A 24408-nucleotide genomic window follows, 5' to 3' on the forward strand; every position below is an offset into this window, starting at 1 on the left:
ACTAGTGTTTACAGGGAAAAGAGCTCCGAGAGAACCTGTTTACATGGTGACTGGACAGAGGACAGACACTCACTATGCTTCTCCTTGGTGGGGGCACAGCACTTGGTACTTTTTTTTTTAAATGCAGTTTTTGGCTGGGGCTGGGTTTGAACCCACCACATCCGGCATATGGGGCCAGCACCCCACTCCTCTGAGCCACAGGTGCTGCCCAGCACTTGGCACTTTTGTCTAGGGTAACTCACTTCACAATGTGTTCCTGAAAGGGGGCTCAGGGCCAGGTCCTGAATGCTGCAGGCCTTGGACACACAGTGACATGTGTAATGGAGCCCTGGATGACCAGGATCAGTGTAGAACCCACAGGGGCCAAATGCTATTTGAGTGGAGATACTTCCTCACAAACATGATTAAGAAGGCTTGATCCAGAAATCTGTTCTAAAGTTAAATGTGTTATATCCCTGCAACTTATTCACATCGTAGAAACTATGGCTCTCAGCGTAACTAGACCTTTTTTGAAAATGATTTCATGCAATAAAATAAAGTCCCAACTGGAAGTAAAAATATTCTATGATGGAAATCACGATTCTTTGTAAAAATTGCCCTTAGGCAGATTTTCACTAGAAATGGGGTAGTTTAAGAACCATCTATTAAAAATGTTTCTAAGTCACTGGAGACTTCTTGGGGACAAAAAGTACTGCTTTGTAGACATTTCCAACCAATACTTCCAGCTTAACGTGGCAGGAGGAGAGCAGAGTCTGAAGTCAGCTGGATCTGTGCTCTCGGGTTTGGGCAAGGTACTTGACTGCCACAGCCTTGTCTTCTTCATTTATAAAATGGGAACAAAACCACTGTGAGGAACAGGGTGTGGCAAGATTAAATCAAATGTGCTTAACGTATGGCTATTACTATCTCCTTCCTTACTGCTGCTCATTTCACTGGTAAGAATCTATGTGTATTTCTGGACTCCTCACTTAAAAGTCTCAACACCAAAAGAACATAAAGAATATTAGCACTTATTATTTTAAAATGTATAAAATATAAATGACCCCATGGCTCGAAGAGTAAAACAATTTTTTTCAGTAAAATGATGCTTAAGTCACCTGATATCCAACGCAAGCTATTTCGAAATCTAACATGTGGTATTAAAATTGTCTACCCATAGATGGTGCTATTTCCATAGTTCTTAAATGGCTACGGAGTTCAAATGAAACCATCATGCGCTGCATGCTTTCAGACTTTCAGTTAAAGACAGACCACATAGACAATGGTGGTCCCATACGACTATAATAATGTTTTTACTGTACCTTTTCTATGTTTAGATGTCTTAGATAGACAAATACTTACCACTGGTTTACAATATTCAGTACAGTTAACATACCATATAGGCTTGTAGCCTAGGAGCACTGGGTTGTACCACATAGCCTGGGTGTGTGGTAGGCTGTATAGTCCAGATCTCTGTAAATCCACTCTAGGATGCGCACACACAGTGACAACATCACTTAATGAAGCTTTCTCACAACATATCCCTGACGGTAGGGGACACCTAATTGTAAACAATACCCTTACCTCCGTTCAACAAATATTTACTGAGCAGTCACTGTGTGCTAGATATCGTGCAAAGCACTAGAAACCCAAAAAAATAAGACACGATACAACTCTGCCCTCCCAAAGCTTAAGGGAGGATGGGGGTATGTAGGTGTAGGAGGAGGGAGCTGGAGTTGCAGATAAAGTTAACACAATCTGTAAAGCTCCTAACTCAAACTAGAGGGCCAGGGAAGCTTCCCAGAGATAAGGGCATCCTGACCTGAGTCTTGAAGGATGAGCCCAAGTTCATCCAAATAGATTGACCCTTCTTCCTTTTGCCTCCCTCTAAATTCCAGATATGTACAAAAGTCATTGGGGAGAAGAAAACACCCCCCAGTATATACACACACAAAGTTCTACAAGATGTCAGCCTTTAATTAAGCTATGCATTTGTTTGTGTGGTTTTCTGTAATTGTACCTTATTTTATAAATGAAATGAAAAGATTTTTTTCTAAATATGCTATTTTCTTAGATTGGCATTTCTTTAACGAAGACTGATCTCAATCGCCTTTTTATTAGTTAAATGACTAATTGTATTTCCTTCCCAGTGAACTGCCTGTTCAGACTCTTTATCCATTTTTCTATTGTGTTATCTTTTTCTCCCTGGTTTGTGGTGAGCGCTTCAAAAATTGTGAAGAAACTGATTCTTCAATTATTATGTCATTTCTAGAGAGAATGAATCTTTTTGCTCATTCTATTTCCTACTCCCCACTATCCCTTAATAATACTACATTCTTTTTTTGAGACAGAGTCTCAAGCTGTTCCCCTGGGTAGTGGTATCACAGCTCACAGCAACCTCCAACTACTGGGCTTAAGCAAGTCTCTTGCCTCAGCCTCCCAAGTAGCTGGGACTACAGCACCCACCATGATGCCTGGCTATTTTTTTTTTTTTTTTTGGTTGAGGTTGTCACTGTTGTTTGGCAGGCCCGGGGATTCGAACCTGCCAGCTCTGGTGTATGTGGCTAGTGCCCTAGCCACTTAAGCTACGGGCACAGAGGCACAATACTACATTATATATGCAACTAGTGCTCAGTAAGTTACTCAGGCCTGTGGAATTGTATGAGCAAGGGGATTAAAGAAATTTTCAGAATTTCTGATTCTTCCCTTTTCAGGTTGGTGTAAAGGCTGAAACAAGAGTTGGAGAATTCTAAAATGTCCCTAAGAATAAAGGAACTTGAAATTTGGGGAGCAGGGTAAACAAAGGTGTGCAAACATCCAATACTTTGGAATAGGGATGCTAATACTGGTTGCTGCCCCTTATGGAGCGCCAACTGTAGGCACACTTATGCTAAGTACTTTATATATGTGATCTCGTGCAATCCTTACTCCAACCCTGTAGGACAGAGACTATCCTTTTGGTTGCTGAGGAAAGTCCCAAAAAGATTTAAGTAGCCTATTCACAATCACACAATAAATAGTGGCAGACCTCGGATTAAAACTTGGTTGTGGCGATAAAGCCCCATCATTTTAATCTTCTTTTGTTATACTGGTTGAGTAAAAAGGTTCACTCAACAAATAATTGAGTTTTTACAATGTGCTGAGTTTGTTCTAGATGTTGGCCTGGTCCGACAGGATTGGTACCTAAACATGCAACTAAAGTACACTTGCTGGATACACAACTGTCCACGTCTCAAATAACATTGTAAGAGTATATTTACTGACTTAAGGATGTGCTCACACAGCAAATGAAAACAGAATCATAAAACATGCTGAAGGGTACTATTTATGTCAAAATTATAGACTATACTCATACAACACCCTACAAATAAGACTAACGTAATTGGGCTATTTTTGAGCCCTTAGGAGTGGTAAGATGATAGGTGATTTTCATCTCTTCCATTTTGTGCCTCTGGATTTCCTAAAACACGTTACTTATGTAATCAATAAATTACCTCAGAAAAGGAAAAAAATCTTGCTGTGGAAAAGTAAGCGATGTGTCGGGAGGTGTGGATATCAAGGTACAAGACAGGATGAGGAGCCAGTGGGTGAAGGGCCTTGAATCCCAGGCTAAGAATAAAGATTTAGATTACACCACCAGTGATGTTAGAGTAGAGGAAAAGTAACTTTGAAATAATCAAACGACATTTCACCAAACACCAGAGCTTTAGAAAGATGGGGGCTCAAAGCATCTAGTCTAGTGGTTCTCACAGTCTGGACAAAACCACAAGGCTGTCTCACTCACGCTGGTGTTCAAGTTACACAGCACAAAAGGGTACTGCACTGGAGGAAACATTTTTCACTTGTTAACATCTTCCTTATTTTATAGTTTTTGGCTTTCATAATTTTGTAGTTTTCGGCTTTCATATCTGTGATGGGCAGTGTATGTTACAACAATGTTTCTAGAAGATGGCTGAAACATTTATTGCTCCAACAAGATCGGCCCATTACAAGAACTTTTAGATAGAAACATAGTGTCTTGCTTACAAAGTTGACGTATCTCATTCCCCTCAGAATTACAAAGGGGGGAGTGGTTTGATAATTGAAATACTTTATCAATCTAGCAACAACTAACATAAACTGTGTCTCTAAATAAGTAGTCATTTTTCTATCTGCTATAAAATACTTCTTTAATTAAAAAAAAAAAATTCCCTATCAGATTAGTATACTGGCTACATTTTACCAGACTGTTATTAATGATTCCCTATTTAAATTTAGTAAGTACTTCATGATGACATGAATCACTGTATTATTATTAATATTAAATATTACATTGCCATGTATTGCTTTTGTTTATTAAGGAGGTTTTATCAGTACAAGGAGTAAAAGTTGGGGTGGTGCCTGTGGCTCAAAGGAGTAGGTCGCCGGCCCCATAAGCCGGAGGTGGCAAAAAAAAAGAAAAAAAAAAAAAAAGGAGTAAAAGTTGTTAAAATGTGGCTGTTACAAAGTATTTTAAAATGGTAAATATTCTAAGATAAAGGTCTACTGTGTCATAAGAAAGACTATCAAATCTAGGTACCATTTCTGAAGAAAATGAGATCCAGGGGCAGGAAGATTCAAACTATCATGAAGAATACAGTTATGATAGCAAAACACATAAATGTCTTAAAATAAATTTTACCTTAAAAAGGTGAATGTTTAGGACTTCACAAACACTATTATTTTGTGTCTAATAGGAAGATTTGTACAATTTATATGGAATGGCTTTATATTTACTATTATTATTATTATTGAGAAATACATATAAGCTTATGCGGAATTGTTTCTCTTGAGTAAGGGGGGCTTTCTAATTTGTGCAATAGTGAGATGTGCTAACAGCTTTGCACATGATATGTGAAAAATTGTGAGCTTTATAGTTAATAGTCTGTAACTGATACAAGTTAAAGTGCTGCCATGTGTCACTGAGTTGCTTCTTCGACAAAGCAGGACAGATTCAAAGTTATGCCTGTGATGTCAGCATTCTCTCTCACTAGCATTCAGATGAGCCTTCCAGAGTGGAGAATGGGACTCTGTAACAGTGGGCAGACTGACATCCCACACAACCTGCAGACTAACTCACTACTGATACCAACAGTGAGAATCACGAGGATTAATAATGTTATTGATATTAATAGATTTTGTCAAAATACAGGTTGCACTCATTGGACTACGTCAATTAATGTGAATGTAATTTAAAGCACATCATATGAGAAAAAGAAAATCACTTCAGATGTCATCTAAGGCCTTCATCTTACAAATGAGGGAAATAATGTTCCAAATTTTGTTAAGTCTCCTAAATTAATTTCCCTTGCTGTGCAAAAATCTCTTTTTATAGCAATTATCATAGTGACAATAACTACTTATTGAGTGCCAAGGGCTATGCTGGACATTTTCTTATGAGATAGGTTATTTGTAAGATGCAAGGGAATTAGATACAAAATCCCTAAATCACAGAAGAAAAAGTCGAGGCTTGGAGAAGTTAAGGCAGAACTGGTTTTAAAACCCAGATCTTTCTTTAACTGCAGAGTCTATGCCCTTTGCATCCTCTTGCTGCCTAAAGTAACCAAACAAGGACAATCTATTAAAATGTAGGGTAGCCTACGGGGACAATGCCCGAATACCAGCAAACAATGGGGAAGAGACCACACCATCCCGAGACCACTGAATGCAGTAATGTTTCAGAAAGGAATTCGGTGGGGGCCATCTGCCTACATCTTTCTTTGCGCAAGTCAGGACCCTGAGACAGGCACTTCTCAGCAAGACTCTAGCTCTGCTTTAGTGCTGGGTCAAAGCAGCACAGGACTGGGGCCGCTCACATGGGAATAAAGAGGGGGAATGGAAGGGAGGGGTCAGGCAATCGCTGAATTACCAAATTGACCTTCACTTTTGCTGCTTCTTAGCTTCTGCCTTCTGAGTTACTGCTGTTATTACTCCTATGGGCCCCCCCAAAGGTATCCACCAGCACCAGCAATTGGTGTAACTCTCTCCAAAACCCCCAAGTGTGTGCAACTCAATCAGCTCCTTGCTATATTGGCCTCAACCATTCCTGGGTTCTAATGAGACAAATAATTTATTTTTACAGGTTATGTTTAGTTGCCTGAATCATTTTAGGGAAATGATTAGTAAATTTTCCCAGTCTCTCATTTCTAAATCAAAATTTCCTATCCTGGCACTTTTTAAAAATCCCTTTGTAAATATCTTTTATGGAAATACTTACCCAGCACATCCACCAAAGCCATAAGATTTTAAAGATAAAACAGATCTGGAGTTTACACAATGCAGATTCTTTTGGAAATTCTTAATAAAAATCAGATGTGCATGAGGAGCCAAGTTTTTGAAAACTGCCAAAATGTCGACATCACAGGTCAACTTCCAAGCTTACCCTGGATTCAGAGAAGCACCTCCCACCAACACGCATTCTGTTGCCATTGTAATCACTTGCCCTCATTTCCAAGGTATTATCACCTAATTAGCATAATCTTCTGATAAGATGTACTAACAGTCTAAATTAGAAGAAGACAGAACCCAGGTCAATGGTTTTTGAATTGTTAATTGCCAGTGGACTTGACCTGCTGTAAGTGCTAGAAGTGTCTGTTTCTTCTCTACAAAGGATATCTTTTAGAAATAAAACTGAAAAAGAGTTTAAGCTTCCTTTATAGGATTGAATTGCAATAATAGATTTATAAACTTGGAATTTTTACAGCTGATGGTTTGGAGTCAATTGCTTTTAGCTAAGCATTCTCTTTACACGAACTTTGAAAAAAAAAAGTTTAGCCTCTGAAGCTAAAATTCCTTCTAAAGTTTTGTTAAACAGAGAAGGTAACATCAAAGTACAATGCTTAAAAAGCTAGAATAAAGCACAAATGTTAGGTAGATGTACACAAAGAAACAGATCTCATCTACGTAATACACTATGTAAATATAAATATATTATGCAGACATAAAGCAAGCTGCTAAAATGCCAAAAAGTAGCTTTCAGGAATAAAATGTTACTATTAGTTTCACAGACATTATCATAACCCATTATTAACTAATCTTGTAGAAAAATGCAAAATTAGGAGTAAGTATAATTTACATAACCAGAGAGAAAAATGGTTCTTATTTCTGATGTTAGCATCAATGTTAAAAATAACCTCTGACAAATCATAAAATTGCAACTTTGTAATCATTGTTTCTCAGAAAATACTGCTGACTAACTTAAAACAGTCCATTAAAATTAATTATAAAATGTCAACAGAGTGCAGTAGAAATATAAGGTGCTTCCTATGGAAATTCAGAATGGCTCCCCAAGTTCCATGTACAAATTCTCAGGCACTGCTTCTGTCTACACAAAAATGCTGGGAGTTCAAGGTGAAGTTTTTCTACCCAGACAATAATTTGTCTGAAGTGTGACTGGCAGCTGTCCTCAAATAGCTGTTTGATCAGCACCCACAATAATCTTAGCAGAAGGCCTATGCTTCCGCAAGAGCTTCTACCTTGTCTGAACACTAGGGACTCTTCTAATTCATCTCTGGTCACAGAGGTGATAAATGCCTGAACGGCGGGGAGCCAGCAGGTATGATGCTCTTACCTTTCACTGTTCTTTTTGCCACTAGAAGAACTGCTGGTGGAACCTGTCCGATTCCGGTTTCCCTTGGAGTCCCCATTGTTCTCCCTGCGACCCCCAGGAGATACTCTTTCCGAAGAACTGGTCCGCTTGATGCTACCAAAGATACATAAAAGTAAATGACAATGAGACCCTTAGTGTCAGGTTTTATTTTGCTGCTAAGTATAAAAATATATACATAGAGAAGGCCATAACTTCCACGTGGATATTCGAAAGATGGATTAGTTAAATAATCCTAATTATATTGGCTTGGCACCTGTAGCTCAGCGGCTAGGGTGCCAGCCACATACACAGAAGCTGGTGGGTTAAAATCCAGCCCGGGCCTGCCAGACAACCATGACAACTACAACAAAAATAGCCCGGCATTGTGGCAGGTGCCTGTAGTCCCAGCTACTCGGGAGTCTGAGGGGAGAGAATCGCTTAAGCCCAAGAGCTTGAGGTTGCTGTGAGCTGTGATGCCACAGCACTCTACCGAAGACGATATAGTGAGACTCTGTCTCAAAAGAAAAAAAAAAATCCTAATTATAAAGATCAAAAACCTTCTCAGAACATCTCTTAGAATCATTCTGTCTACAGCTGGGTGTTGTGGCAGGCGCCTGTAGTCCTAGCTACTGGGAGGCTGAGACAAGAGAATCATTTAAGCCCAAGAGCTTGAGGTTGCTATAAATTGTGATGCCATAGCACTCTACTGAGGGCGACATAGTGAGACTCTGTCACCAAAAAAAAAAAAAAAAAAAATCATTCTGTCTGCTCACTGTCTTTGTAACTTATGCAATTAGCACAGTTCAAAGTCATAAAGAAAACTGGGACTTTAAGATCACTAAAATAGGTTCAGTGCCTGTAGCTTAGCGGCTAGGGCGCCAACCACATACACTGGAGCTGGTAGGTTCGAACTGGCCCGGTTCTGCCAAACAACGACAACTACAGCAACAACAACAACAACAAAATAGTCAGGCGTTGTGGCAGGCACCTACAGTCCCAGCTACTTGGGAGGCTAAGGTAAGAGAATTACTTAAACCCAAGAGTTTGAGGTTGCTGTGAGCTGTGACGGTACAGCACTCTACCAAGGGTGACACAGTGAGACTCTGCCTCAAAAAAAAAAAATAGATCACTAAAATACCGTGTGAGAGCCCTCCAGGGGCTTAGAGGGATGTGATCTTGATCTTGAGTAGGCTTTGGTTTAGACCAGTGTTTCTCAACCTTCCTAATGCTGTGAACCTTTAATACAGTTCCCCATGTTGTGGTGACCCCCCAACCATAAAATTATTTTCATTGCTACTTTATAACTGTAATTTTGTTACTGTTATGAATCATAATATAAATATCTGATATGCAGGATATATTTAGGCAACCCCTGTGAAAGGGTCGTTCGACCCCCAAAGGGGTTGCAACCCACAGTTTGAGAACCGTTGGTCTAGCAGTGGCGCTAAGTTGGGAGAGACATTACCTTGAGGAGACATCTAACAATGTCTGGAGACATTTTTGATTGTCATAGCTGGGGGAGAGGCTGCTATTAGCACATGGTGGGTTGAGGCCAGGGATGCTGTGAAACCCCTACAGTACCCAGGACAGTCCCCACAAATAAGAGTTATCCACTGAAATATCAATAGCACTAATATTGAAGAACTCTGGCTAATGGCACCCATGGGGCAAACACAAATAGGATGCCACAGTTATGAAAGGAACATTCCACCATGTATGAAATCTTTGTTTAAAGTAGTGCCCATGTAAATGCTCAACTTCATTCTGTATAACCAGGGAGGCTAGAGTGGTTAGCAGCCTGAGAGGGGAGCCTTGAGGGTTCCTGAAGACTGAGTCTCTGGGAAAGACTTGATGAATGGCTTGATGTGTTTTTATCACAAAGATGAGAAGAGCTTGCTCTAGGGAAAGGAATACCCTTATACACAGGTAATTCACAGACATGATGGTAAACCAGAGCCAGGGCATGGGGTAAACACTGATCACACCCCTCACAGAGCACTCTATGATCTGAATGTGTCCCCCCAAAATTCACATGTAGAAATCTTAAGCCCCCAGTGTGATGGGCTTATGAGGCAGGGCCTCTGGAAAATAATCAGGTGATGAAGGTAGAGTCCTCAAGATGAGATTAGTGTCCTATAAAAGGGACCCTAGAGGGCGGCAACTGTGGCTCAAAGGAGTAGGGCGCTGGCCCCATATGCCAGAGGTGGCGGGTTCAAACTCAGCCCTAACCAAAACTACAAAAGAAAAAAAAAAAAAAAGGGACCCCAGAGAGCTGCCTCTCCCTCTGCCATGTGAGAAGACAGCCGTCTACAGCCTGGAATAGGGTCCTCCCCAGAACCTGACCGTGCTGGTTCCCTGATCTCAGACTTCCAGCCTCCAGAACTGTGAGAAATTTCTGTTGTTTACAAACCACCCAGTCTATGGCACTTTGTTATAGCAGCCCAAACTCACTAAGACAGAGCATACAACTGTACTATATGTATCTCTGCAATTTTTTTTGTAGAGACAGTCTCACTTTATGGCCCTCGGTAGAGTGCCGTGGCCTCACACAGCTCACAGCAACCTCCAACTCCTGGGCTTAAGCGATTCTCTTGCCTCAGCCTCCCGAGTAGCTGGGACTACAGGCGTCCGCCACCAACACCCAGCTATTTTTTTGGTTGCAGTTTGGCCGGAGCCAGGTTTGAACCCGACACCCTCGGTATATGGGGCCGGTGCCCTACCGACTGAGCCACAGGTGCCGCCCGTACCTCTGCAATTTTTAAAAATCTTCACTATTAGTCCATATACTTCTTGACATCTGATCACATCTGTCATTTTGCATACTTTGCAGAGCCTCATATAGAAATGTGATACATATTTATGAAATAAAAGGATGGAATAAATGGAAGCATGGCACACCAACCCTGTCACAAGAAGAGAAACTGCCTTTTTCTTTCTTTCTTTTTTTTTTTTTTTTAAGAGACTGGGTCTCACTCTGGAGTGCAGTGGTGTAATCACAGAATAACTGCTTTAATGTAGCACCTGCTCAGCAAGCAAGAAGGGGAGAGATGCTAGAGCTGGTCCAGGACCACGGCTCTGGGAAGGGGCACACAGGTGGGTGAGTCTGGTCTGGACACACAGAACTGGAGGTATGGGTGGGTGAAAATACAAGTCTGCAACTCGTGAGATGGTACAGGACAGAATCTGCCCATCTGGTGGGCACAGAGCCATAGATGTAGAAGAAATCACCAAGAAAGGAGAATGAGAAAAGTCCCCAGAGAAAGAGTGATTTTTATTTTTTTTTAATTGTTAAAACATAGCTGTGTACATTAGTGCAATCAAGGGGTACAATGTGCTGGTTTCATATACAATCTGAAATATTCTCATCAAACTGTTCAACGTAGCCTTCATGGCATTTTCTTAGTTACTGTATGTAGACATTTGGATTCTGCCTTTATAAGTTTCGCCTGTACCCATTCTAAGATGCACCGTAGGTGTGGCCCCACCCATTACCCTCCCTCCACCGTAACCCCCACCCCACCATCCCCTTCCTGGGCCCTATCCTCATAATCTTGTGCTGTAGTTGGGTTATAGCCTTCAAGTGAAAGCTATAATTTAGCTTCATAGTAGGGCTGAGTATATTGGATACTTTTTCTTCCATTCTTGAGATACTTTGCTAAGAAGAATATGTTCCACCTCCATCCATGTAAACATGAAAGAGGTAAAGTCTCCATCTTTCTTTAAGGCTGCATAATATTCCATGGTATACATGTACCACAATTTGATAGTCCATTCGTGGGTCGATGGGCACTTGGGCTTCTTCCATGACTTAGCAATTATGAATTGGGCTGCAATAAACATTCTGTAACAGATGTCTTTGTTATATTGTGATTGTTGGTCTTCTGGGTATAAACCTAGTAAAGGAATTATAGGATCGAATAGCAGGTCTATTTTTAGCTCTCTAAGTATTCTCCAAACATCCTTCCAGAAGGAATGTATTAGTGTGCATTCCCACCAACAGTGTAGAAGTGTGCCCTTTTCTCCACATCCACGCCAACATCTCTGGTTTTGGGACTTTGTGATGTGGGCTACTCTTACTGGGGTTAGGTGATATCTCAAAGTAGTTTTGATTTGCATTTCTCTGATGATTAAGGATGATGAGCTTTTTTTCATGTGTTTGTAGATCGTGCATCTGTCTTCTTTAGAGAAGTTTCTCTTCAAGTCCCTTGCCCACCATGAGATGGGATCACATGTTCTTTTCTTGTTAATACGTTTGAGTTCTCTGTGGATTCTGGTTATTCGACCTTTATCAGAGGTATAACCTGCAAATATTTTCTCCCATTCTGAGGGCTGTCTGCTTGCTTTACTTCCTATGTTCTTGGCTGTGCAGAAGCTTTTTAGTTTGATCAGGTCCCAGTAGTGTATTTTTGATACTGCTTCAATTGCCTAGGGAGTCCTCCTCATAAAATATTCACCCAGGCCGATGCCTTCAAGAGTTTTCCCTGCACTTTCTTCAAGTATTTTTATAGTTTCATGTCTTAAGTTTACATCTTTTATCCAGTGAGAGTCTATCTTAGTTAATGGTGAAAGGTGTGGGTCCAGTTTTAATCTTCTACAGGTTGCCAGCCAGTTCACCCAGCACCATTTGTTAAATAGGGAATCTTTTCCCCACTGAATGTTTTTAGTTGGCTTGTCAAAGATCAAATAACAGTAAGTAGCTGGATTCATCTCTTGGTTCTCTATTCTGTTCCAGACATCTACTTCTCTGTTTTTGTGCCAATACCATGTTGTTTTGATCACTATCGATTTATACTACAGTCTCGGGTCTGGTAGTGTGATTCCTCCTGCTGTGTTTTTATTGCTGAGTAATGTTTTGGCTATTTGAGGTTTTTACTGATTCCATATAAAACGAAGTATTAGTTTTTCAAGATCTTTAAAATATGGAGCTTTAATAGGAATTGCATTAAAATTATATATTGCTTTGGGTAGTATAGACATTTTAACTATGTTGATTCTTCCCAGTCACGACCATGGTAGGTTTTTCCATTTGTTAACATCTTCAGCTATTTCTTTTCTTAAAGTTTCATAGTTCTCTTTGTAGAGATCTTTCACGTCCTTTGTTAGGTATACTCCCAAATACTTCATCTTCTTTGGCACTACTGTGAAAGGAATAGTTTCCTTGACTGTTTTTTCGGCTTGGTTATTGTTGGTATATATAAAGGCTACAGATTTATGGGTGTTGATTTTGTAGCCTGAGACATTTCTGTATTCCTTGATCACTTCTAAAAGTTTTGTAGTAGAATCCCTAGTGTTTTCCAGTTACACGATATCATCTGTGAAAAGTGAAAGTTTGATCTCTTCTGAACCTATGTGGATACCCTTGATTGCCTTTTTTTCCTAATTGCAGTGGCTAAAACTTCCATTACAATGTTAAAGAGCAATGGAGACAATGGTCAACCTTGCCTGGTTCCTGATCTAAGTGGAAATGATTTCAATTTAACTCCATTCAATATGATATTGGTTGTGAGTTTGCTGTAGATGGCCCCTATTAGTTTAAGTAATGTCGCTTCTATCCCACTTTTCTTAAGTGTTCTGATCATGAAGGGATGCTGGATATTATCAAAAGCTTTTTCTGCATCAATTGAAAGAATCATATGGTCCTTATTTTTTAGTTTGTTTATGTGCTGAATTACATTCATAGATTTATGTATATTAAACCAGTCTTGAGACCCTGGGATAAATCCCACGTGGTCACCATGTATAATTATTTTGATGTGTTGTTGGATTCTGTTTGTTAGGATCTTATTGAGTATTTTAGCATCAATATTCATTAGTGATATTGGTCTATAATTTTCCTTTCTTGTTGGGTCTTCCCCTGGTTTGGGCATCAAGGTGATGTCTGCTTCGTAGAATGTGTTGGGTAATATTTCTTCTTTTTCTATATTTTGGTAGAGGTTTAGTAATATAGGTACTAGTTCTTCTTTAAAGGTTTGGTAGAATTTTGACTTAAAGCCATCTGGTCCTGGGCTTTTCTTTTTAGGGAGATTTTGTATAGTTGATGCTATTTCAGAATCTGATATAGGCCTGTTCAACATTTCCACTTCGTTTTGGCTAAGTGTTGGTAGGTGGCATACTTCCAGGTATTGGCCTATTTCTTTCAGATTTTCATATTTCTGAGAGTAGAGTTTCTTGTAGTATTCGTTAAGGAGTTTTTGAATTTCTGAGGGGTCTATTGTTATTTCATTGTTACCATTTCTAATTGATGAAATTAGAGATTTTACTCTTTTTTTCCTGGTTAGGTTGGCCCAAGGTTTATCTATTTTATGGATCTTTTCAAAAAACCAACTTTTGGATTTATTGATCTGTTGTATAATTCTTTTGTTTTCAATTTCATTTAATTCTGCTCTGATTTTAATTATTTCTTTTCTTCTGCTGTGTTTGGGGTTGGAGTGTTCTTCCTTCTCCAGTTGCTTGAGATGTCCCATTAAGTTATTAACTTCCTCTCTTTCCTTTTTCTTGAGGAAGGCTTGCTGTGCTATAAATTTCCCTCTTAGGACTGCCTTTGCAGTATCCCAGAGGTTCTGGTAACTTGTGTCTTGATTATTGTTTTCTTCCAAAAATTTGGTGATTTCCTTCTTAATCTCGTGTATAACCCATCTATCCTTCAGCATAAGGTTGTTTAGCTTCCATGTTTTTGTATGGGTATGCAGTATCCTGTTGTTATTGAGTTCAACTTTTATTCCATGATGGTCTGAGAAGATGCAAGGAATAATTTCTATTTTTTAAAATTTGCTGAGGTTAGATTTGTGGCCTAGGATGTGGTCGATTTTGGAGTATGTTCCGCGGGCTGATGAGAAGTATGTGTGTTCAGTTTTGCTGGGATGAAATGTTCTGTAGATGTCTGTTAAGTCCAGATGTTGAATGACTAAGTTTAAATCTAAAATTTCTTTACTTAGCTTCTATATGGTGGATCCATCCAACACTGCTAAAGAAGTGTTAAAATCTCAAACTACTATGGAACTGGAGGAAATCAAGTTGCTCATGTCTGTTAGAGTTTCTCTTATAAATTGAGGTGCGTTCTGGTTGGGTGCATAAATATTAATAATTGAAATCTCATCATATTGAGTATTACCTTTAACAAATATGAAATGTCCATCCTTATCCTTCCTTATTTCAGTTGGTTTAAAGCCTATTGCGTCTGCGAATAGGATTGCAACGCCTGCTTTTTTCTGCTTTCCATTTGCCTAGAGTATAGATGACCATCCCTTCACCTTGAGTCTATATTTGTCTTTTAATGTAAGATGCGATTCTTGTATGCAGCAGATATCTGGCTTGAGTTTTTGTATCCAGTCAGCCAATCTGTGCCTCTTTAGAGGACAATTCAAACCATTCACATTAAATGACAGTATTGATAAGCCTTTCGAGAATCTGGTGGACATTTTCAATCATTTTGCAACTGTGGAAGTTAGAATTTGATCAAAATTTTCTGAGTGGGTTTACTTTTGTGGTGGAGGATTACACTGGTCTTTATGAAGGATAGGTCTGAGAATATCCTGGAGAGCTTGTTCAGTTATGGCAAATTTCTTCAACATGTGAATGTCATTGAAGTATTTAGTTTCTCCATCATAAATGAAATTCAGTTTAGCTGGGTACAAGATCCTGGGTTGAAAGTTACTTTGTTTTAGGAGATTAAAAGTCGATGACCATCATCTTCTAGCTTGAAAGGTTTCAGCAGAGAGATCTGCAGTTATTCTAATATTCTTCCCCTTGTAGGTGATGGTTTTCTTTCATCTGGCTGCTTTCAGAATTTTCTCCTTCATATTAACTTTAGTGAAACTGATTATGATGTGTCTGGAGGATGTATTATTTGGGTTGAGTCATGCTGGAGTTCTGAAACTGTCTGTTATCTGAATTTCAGAATCTTTTGGCATGTCTGGAAAGTTCTCCTTCATAATCTCATGGAGAAGAGACTCTGTGCCTTGTGAAGCCACTTCATCGCTTTTGGGGATCCCTATAAGACGAATATTAGTTTTCTTCTAATTATCCCAGAGCTCTCTGAGAGAGTGATCTGTTTTTGCCCTCCATTTCTCTTCCTCTTTGAGAGTTTGGGAGCGTTCAAAAGCTTTGTCTTCAATGTCAGAAATCCTTTTTTCTGCTTGCTCCATTCTGTTACTGAGGGATTCTACTGTGTTTCTCAGATCTTTGAAGGCTGCAACTTCTTGTCTCAATGTGTCAAAATCTTTGGTCATTTGGTCTTTGAATTCGTTGAATTCTTGAGATATCTTTTGGGTTACTGCTTGGAATTCTCATTCGATTTTATTTGCTATCCAGATTCTGAATTCGATTTCTGACATCTCAGCTATTTGTTTGTGTATGGGATCTTATGCTGTGTCTGCCCCACTGATCCTTGGGGGAGTTGATCTACTCTGATTATTCATATTGCCAGAGTATTTCTGTTGATTTCACCTCATGGTTGTTTTTCACCATTGCCTCTGGCTTTCCTCAGTGTTGGGGAGGTGTCTGTCCAAGATTAGATCCCAGTGGGATCACTCTATTGTTGCTGGATCTTTGTAGGGAGTGACCCTGTGTAGTTCCTCTGGGGCTGCCCCAGCCAGGGAGTTCTGGTTGTGAAAGCAGCCCTGGAGTGTGACATACCCAGATCCAGCAACAGGGTGGGAGGTGGTGCGACGGTTCTGGAGTGCCTGGCGCCCAGTGACTTTGGCACAGAGAGCCCAAGGCTCCAGCAGTCTCTGGCCAGGAGAAGGGCTCTGCACAGAGGCAGGGAGTACTCCGGAGGGCACGCGGCTACCAGAGTCCCTGGCCAGACGAGTGGGCCTGTGTGGAGGTAGGGAGGGTACAGGAGGGAGGATGCAGGGTTGCGCGGCTCCTGCAGTTCCTGGTCAGGGCATGTGTAGGCCCTGCGGGCGTGGGGCGTGGGTCGGGGGTCACAGCACAGCTCTTATGGAGGTCTGGGCTGCGCCATGCCCGGAGTTTGAGATTGCTATGAGCTGTGACGCCACGGCACTCTACCCAGGGCAACAGCCCGAGGCTCCAGTGTGCCAAAACCAGTTTCACTCTGCCCCTGAGAGTTAAGGCTGTAAGGCAGCTCATTCCCCGCCTTTAGGCTACTCAGTCAATAGGTTACTAGCTCCCGTCGGATCCTAGCTCTGTGACCCTGAGGGCCGAGCTTGCTGGGGCAGTTCTCTCACAATGGCTCCCTGTAGCACACAGCTGAACACTATTAGCTCTGTCCGGCTCAGTGGCTCAGTCTGGGGCCCTAGACAATGCCCAAAGTTCTCTGCACTCCTGCTCAAGCTCTCCCCAAGGCAGTTCAACTGAGTGCCAAGTCCAAAAACACCGGAACAGTTCACAGGAAGGCCTTTCCGGTTTGCAGTCTCACTGCTGCTTGTACTTACGGCTGCTGGCAGGATTAGGTCGGTGGAACACATGCAACCACTTGCCAGTTTTCCACTGTTTTTGTCCTCCTCTTGGGGTCCAGAAGTCTCTTGCTGACTCCCTGTATCCTCAAAGGGATGATTATAGGCAGATCCCACCAGCCAGAGATGTCTGGAGCCTTTTCTCCCCAGACTCACCGTGCCCAGTTGCAGGGAAGCTGTTACTCGGCCACCATCTTGGTCCACTTCTCCAAAAGAGTGATTTTTTAAAAATATGTGGGCTGAGAAAGTACCATGGGAGTCTAGGGTATCAGAGACACCAGGAGAGAGTGGTGGCAGAGATAGGCACACGTATGGGACTGGTGAAGGGTACTGGGTACCCTGCAGAGAATGGGCTAGGGACTGGCAGTGAGTGGCTTGGGTGGCTTGAGTGAGCACGGCATCAGGGGAAGGCATATAAGCACCCACTTCACTGAGGGGTACGCAGGAGCCGAGGAACTTAAGACAGGAGACTACTGACACTGTGCTGAATTCCAAAGTCCTCATCTGTCATAATTAAACAACAATCCTTCCACACAGGCAGCTCCTAGCTATAGCCAGTGGCTCTCTCTTCCTTACCTTCTTTTCATTCTCTTTTTCTCCTCAGTCTATTTCTTCTTTGACCCAATTTTCAATCCTCCTATTCTAATCTCTTAGCATATTTTCTTTTTTTAAATTTTATTTATTTATTTATTTATTTTGCAGTGTTTGGCCGGGGCTGGGCTTGAACCCACCACCTCCAGCATATGGGGCTGGCGCCCTACCCCTTTGAGCCACAGGCGCCACCCTCTCTTAGCATATTTTCAAAAACCCCATGATATGTTGGCTTTTGAAGAAACACTTCATTCTTGGGTGAGCAAATATAAATAAAATGATAAGAATGATTTCTTTATTTTAACATACTTTGTGCAGTCTGTATGGTAACAAGGAAGCTTTCCACATGGAGCACCAGAATCTTACAAACTGTAATCTGAATGGGCGTTCCTTGAAATCAAACTGTGAGTTTTTAGAATGCTCAATTTGGGGACCAGGAAATTATAGATCTTAGGAGAGCACAGAGTTTCTGAAATTTGGGACCGAAGTCTAGAAATTACAGAAACCTTTATGTTTAAAGTTCGAGATGTCCCAATGACGAAAAACACCAGGCTAATTTAAATTAGTGGTATTCTTCTCTGCCAAGTCAACACAGCTCTGTAGCACACTTTAACCTGACCGGATGACGGGCCCTCGGAGACTGTGCAACAGAAGGCAGCCTGGAGCATGTTCTCTGGGGTGTTTCTGTGGGAGTTCACAGCAAGTTCATGGCAACTTAGAGAAGTATACAAAATACCCTTAAGGAGCTGTAAACCCATGATTATTAGTCAATTTTAGCAAACACTAACCAATTTTCTAATGATGAACACTCAGCCAGGTGGCTGAGTTTGCAGAGGTTATCAGTGATGGAAACAACAGCAGCAGTAGTTAACACACACTGAATGCTTTTCATTTTATGTATCTTGTATTGTTTGCTTTAAAACTCACAAATCTTCTGCAAAAATATCATTATCCTCATTTCATAGAGAAGGAAACAAATTCAGGGATCTGAAGCAACTTCTCTAAGTTTACAACGCGTGGCAGGGCTGATCACTCCATCCAAGGTTTCTTCTGCTTGGCCACCTAACTGAGAACAACTGCAACGTAGGAAACCCCAAAGCACACTAGTTTTAAAGGACCTGTTGAACATCTAATTGGCCAATAAATGTCTATAAATGTTGAACATCTTTTGATCAATAAATGTTAATAATTAATACAGTTACATGATTTATGACTTGAGGAATGGTAGGCACGGGGTGAGACCTTTAAGATACTGTGTTAAAAGGGAGATAAAAGCTACCAGAGGAGTAGCTGGAGTTACAAAGTAAATCTAAGTTCCCCTCACCTGGGTGTCCCTCTATTCAGTCTGCAAGCACGGAGAAGAGTCACAGACCTGTTCAATCTATGTGCAAGAGGCACAGAAACAAAGCAGAAGAAACATGAGCGTAATATTAAAAGCATGGAAAAACAGTCTGATAGGCTTACATAAATTGCAGGATGCATACATACATCACAATGAAAAAACATTTTGGTTTGTATATAATCCAACACAGTTCTTTCAAGAAACGTGGCTATTCCCACATTTGCATTAAAATGTAGAACCTTAAAAAAAAAAACTTACTATTATCCTACACATAGAAATAAAACAAGACATTTCCTTTTGAGAGCCAAGGGTTCTTATGAATTAGAGAGGATTTACTAGGACTCAAAATGAAGGACAGAAAATAAAGCTTAAAGACAAGACATTTGCAGTAACAAGGGCAGCCAGAGAGAGCAACACTGTATACTCACTGCAGGGAGCCTTCTTAAATAACCAGCAGGGAATAGCAGAGAAGTTATGTTCCCTCAGGACGGCAAATGAAAAATAATGCTCTTTATTTTGAAAGTGGCAGAAGTGCTGGCTTGTGAGAGCCTGCTCGACAATGCAGTACACTTTCTAGCGTTTAAGGCAAGCAAAGTACTTTCAGTGTAGAAATGCAGACACACCATCCCTTCTTCTGCTCTCTGCCCCAACTCCAACCCTTCTAAGTTCTGAAAATAAAATGCTTCTTTACTCTACATGTCCATTCAACAGTTTTTACCAATTAAGATTTTAGACATAATAAAATTTCTGCAATGGAGACTGGTGACCAGAAGAAAACTGGCTATTTTTCTTCTGATGATTAGATGATAACTCCAAGCTTAAGAAATTACGGTATGTTTTTCTTCCATCCTGTGATTTGGAATCAAGAACTGGTCTTCCAAAATTTTGCCAAAGAATCCCAAACTTTTCTAACCAGAGCAGAAATCTGACAGTTAATTCTTTTGTGTAACCAGAGACTTCTTGACAGTTTCATTTGTGAGGACACCTGGGATGATCAACACCAGAGACAAACAATTTTTTGCTCAACCAATACTTATTGGGCATTGACAACATATTTGAGTACCGGAGAGTCAACAGGGACTACTGATATTGGACTCAAAACATGGCTTTTGTTCTGCAAATTATGAGCTAATTCTGACAGCCTGAGAAAATGTACTTCGAAAATCAAATTAAGAAATGTTCTTGGCTTGGCACCTGTAGCTCAAGCGGCTAAGGCGCCAGCCACATACACCAGAGCTGGTGGGTTCGAATCCAGCCCAGGCCTGCCAAACAACAATGACAACTACAACCAAAAAATGGCCGGGCGTTGTGGTGGGTGCCTGTAAGTCCAGCTACTTGGGAGGCTGAGGCAAAAGAATCGCTTAATCCTAGGAGTTGGAGGTTGCTGTGAGCTGTGATGTCACAGCACTCTACCCAGGGTGACAGCTTGAGGCTCTGTCTCAAAAAAAAAAAAAACAAAACCTATGTGGCAAATACAAGTAATTTTTTATGAAAGCTGATAGTCTTAGGGAATCTTAAAGAATTCCATATAGTTGGAGAAAGAAACGTGATTTTTTTATAATATAAAGCCAACTACCTGAGCCACTGGGGACAACTGTATTACTCCGGATAAAGGGACAGGTAACAATTGGTCTTCCTTGTTCAACAAGGTAACACTTCCATCTCTATTTTGCTACTGAGATTGGACTCAAAACATGACTTTGCATTTACATTTCAATGAATCTGAATAATGAAGTCTATTAGAAATAATTTTTAAAAATCAAATGAAGTCAGATTTCATTTTTCTATACTTTAAGACAAATTATGTTTCTGGCTTCAGCACAATGTTAAATGTTGTACTTTTAAACGTGGAACTCTTTTTCCAAAGGACTATTATTTAGAAGCAATATTTACCATTCAATCTCACACTTGTCACAGAGCATTTTTAAAATAATGCTTTCTGTACCAGTTTTGTCCTTTTGATCATAGCTCTACCCTATTGTAATGTTCTACTTAAGAGCTGAGAGAATGAGCGTCTGTCTCTTTTTTGAGCCAGTGGAAATGTTACTCTATTGTCAGCTTCAGCATCCCCACTGAGCAAGGTATGACCTGCTATGTCTTCCCTAGATTTTCTGCCTTTTTTTCTTTGACTAATGGAAAACAAAGCTTTTCCCAAGGATTCCAAATCAAGCCCTCAATCAAAGTCTTAATTAGCAACACAAAGCACCGCCACTGGGTGCTGGACTATGTCCAAAGGGGATTTTGTTCTTAAGCATTAGGCTGAAAAACCCCAGAGAAAGAAAACAAACACATACCTATCCACACACCACATGCGCCCCAACTCATTTAATTTGGAACTCTGATTACAGAAAAATTCCTACATGATTGTAAACATATTTGAAATTACTTGGAAGTTATTTTAATCCTAATATTCAATTGCCCAGCTAACTCCCCTCTGTTTTCAAAACTCTCTCCTAATGAGAGTTCTATAGGAACTTTACCGCAGAGTAACAATTAGCAGCTACCGTCTGTATTTCTAGCTTCCAAATGGATGGGAACTCTCATCCGTGGAAGATCATAGGGGCCAGAAAGGAAAAAGTAAAAAAATGAATCGCTACATTCTCAATTCAAAACCCTGGGGTTTTGGACACTCAGTCTAGACAACCACGTACTCTGAGTTAGCAGTGATATGATGACAATAATTTTATTCCTGTGGTTAGATTCAGAAAGTAGTTCCTCGAGCTTATCCTACCAACAACAAATGCTTCAAATGTTAGAACTAAAAATACAATCTTTCAGGAATTCTAACAATCATGCCAATTAATTCTTTGCGGTCTAAGAGGAGCTTAAGCAGTTCAATTAAGTTACAGGCATCACTGCACTACTGCGACATTACCTTGGACTTCTACGAAAGCAAAGACAACAAGCATGCATATGACATATGCTCTCAGGATGAAGCAAATGAACTAAACTAGAAATTCTATCTACATTTTAATTCTTTCATTTTTTGCTCTGAAAAAAATGTTTTAAATTTATATTGCAAATATAGAAAGGTATTAATTATAAAATTATATTTTTTGAAGAATAAAAGGGAAAATTTTCATTTCTTCATTAACTATAGGCCTACCTCAGGTTCTGTTTCAGACCACTACAAAAAAAGTGAAGGCCCCAACGAAGAAAGTCACACAAATGTTCTGATCTTCCAGTGCACATAAAAGTTATCTTTACACCACACTGTACTCTATCAAGTATGTAACAGCATTATGGCTAATAAGCAATGCATGTGTATAGACCTTAATTCAGAAAAAAAAATTTCATTGCTAAAAAATGCTAACAATCATCTGAGCCTTTGGGGAGTTGATTCTTTTGCCGGTGAAGGGTCTGGTCTCCATGCTGATGTTGCTGACTGAGTAGGCTGGTGGTTGCTGGCATGGCTGTGGACATTTCTTAAAATAACAGTGAAGTTTGCAGCATCAAATAACTCTTCCTTTCACAGAAATTTTCTCTGCAGCATGCAATGCTGTTTGATGGCATTTTACCCACATTAGAACCTCTTTCAAAATTGGGAGTCAATCCTCTCAAACCTTGCCATTGCTTTATCAATTAAATTTATATACTATTCTAAATCTTTGTTGTCATTTCAAGAATGTTCACACATCTTAATCAGGAGTATATTCCATGTCAACAAAACTACTTTCTTTCCTCATTCATAAGAAGCAACTCCTTATCCACTGAAGCTTTATCATGACAATTCAGCCACATCTTCAGACTCTACTTCTAATTCTACTTCTTTTGCTGTTTCTTTTTTTTTTTGTAGAGACAGAGTCTCACTTTATGGCCCTCCGTAGAGTGCCGTGGCCTCACACAGCTCACAGCAACCTCCAACTCCTGGGCTTAAGCGATTCTCTTGCCTCAGCCTCCCGAGTAGCTGGGACTACAGGCGCCCGCCACAACACCCCGGCTATTTTTTGGTTGCAGTTTGGCTGGGGCCGAATTTGAACCCGCCACCCTCAGTATATGGGGCCGGTGCCTTACCGACTGAGCCACAGGCGCCGCCCTCTTTTGCTGTTTCTACATAGGCAGTTACTTCCTCCACTGACCTCTCAAAACCCCACAGTTATCCATGAAGGCTGAAATCTTCTTCCAGACTCCTGTTAATGTTGATATCTTACACTCCCTTCTTCTTAACAACATCTAGAATAGTGAATCCTTCCCAGATTTTTAAATGAATTTGTCCAGATTCATCAGAGGAATCACTATCTATGGCACTTATACCCTTATAAAATATATTTTTAAATAATATGACCAGAAAGTCAAAATTACTCCTCGATCCACTGTAACAATCGTTATTGTATTAGCAGGCAGGAAAGCAACATTAATCTCCTTGCGCATCTGCATCAGAGCTTTGGGTAATCAGACGCACCGTCAACGAGCAGTCATATTTTGAAAGGAATCTTGTTTTCTGAGCAGTGGGTCTCAACGGTGGGCTTAAAATATTTAGTACACCATGCTGTAAATGGACATACTGTCATCAGGCTTTGTTCTTTCATTTATAGAGTATAGGCAGAGTAGATTTAGTATAACCCTTAAGGGTCCCAGCACTTTCAGAATGTTAATAAGCACCGGCTTCAACTTAAAATCATCAGCTACATTAGCCCCTAACAAGAGAGTCAGACTGTCCTTTAAAGCTTTGAAGCCAGGCGTTGACTTCTCTCCAGCAATTAAAGCCCTAGATGGCATCTTCTTCCAATAGAAGGCTGTTTTGTGTACACTGAATGTTGTTGAGTAAAGCCGTCTTCATCAGTTACCCTCGACAGATCATCAGGATAACTTGGTGCAGCTTCTACATCACTACTTGCCACTGCATTTGCACTTTGACGTTACGGAAATGGCTTCTTTCCTTAAACTTCATGAACCAATCTCTGCTAGCTTCAAATTTTCTCTGCAGCTTCTCTACCTCTCTCAGCCTTCATAGAATTGAAGAGAATCCTTGCTCTGGATTAGGTTTTGGCCTGATGAAATATAGTGGCTGGTTTGATCTTCCATTCAGACCACTGAAACCTTCAGCAATAAGGCTGATTAGCTTTCTTATTATTCACGTGTTCACTGGAGTGACACTTTTAATTTCTTTGAAGAATTTTTCCTTTGTAGTCACAACTTAACCGTTCAGTGCAAGGGCCTAGCATTTAGCCTAACTTAGCTTTTGACCTGCCTTTCTCACTAAGCTTATTTCTAGATTTTGATTTAAAGCATGAGATATGGAACAATTATGAAGTTCTAAAAAGCACTGCTAAACCACTTTTCTTAAAGTTCACAAAAAATAAACACATGAAACTCTATCTGACGAAACAATAAGAATCTGGCTGGTGAGAGGCCGTTATGTATAAACACTCCATATATTTAAAAGATGTCATAAATTTGTTTTATATAGCTGCTGCCTCAGAATCCATTTTTAGGCCTGACATAGTTGTCTGAAACCCTGTCACATCTCATTA

General features: G+C 40.3%; 1 protein-coding gene across 3 annotated transcripts in view; it reads right to left on the reverse strand.

The window, feature by feature from the left end:
- Positions 1 to 24408, reverse strand: part of EML1 (EMAP like 1) — a 196970-nt gene that overhangs the window by 38456 nt on the left and 134106 nt on the right. For all 3 annotated transcript variants that reach the window (XM_053602685.1, XM_053602686.1, XM_053602684.1), the window contains exon 4: positions 7568 to 7699. In XM_053602685.1, the coding sequence (XP_053458660.1) occupies positions 7568 to 7699 (132 nt within the window). The remainder of the gene's footprint in view (positions 1 to 7567; positions 7700 to 24408) is intronic.

The sequence above is a fragment of the Nycticebus coucang genome, chromosome 9 (genome assembly GCF_027406575.1).
Source record: "Nycticebus coucang isolate mNycCou1 chromosome 9, mNycCou1.pri, whole genome shotgun sequence".
Taxonomy (NCBI): Eukaryota; Metazoa; Chordata; class Mammalia; order Primates; family Lorisidae; genus Nycticebus; species Nycticebus coucang.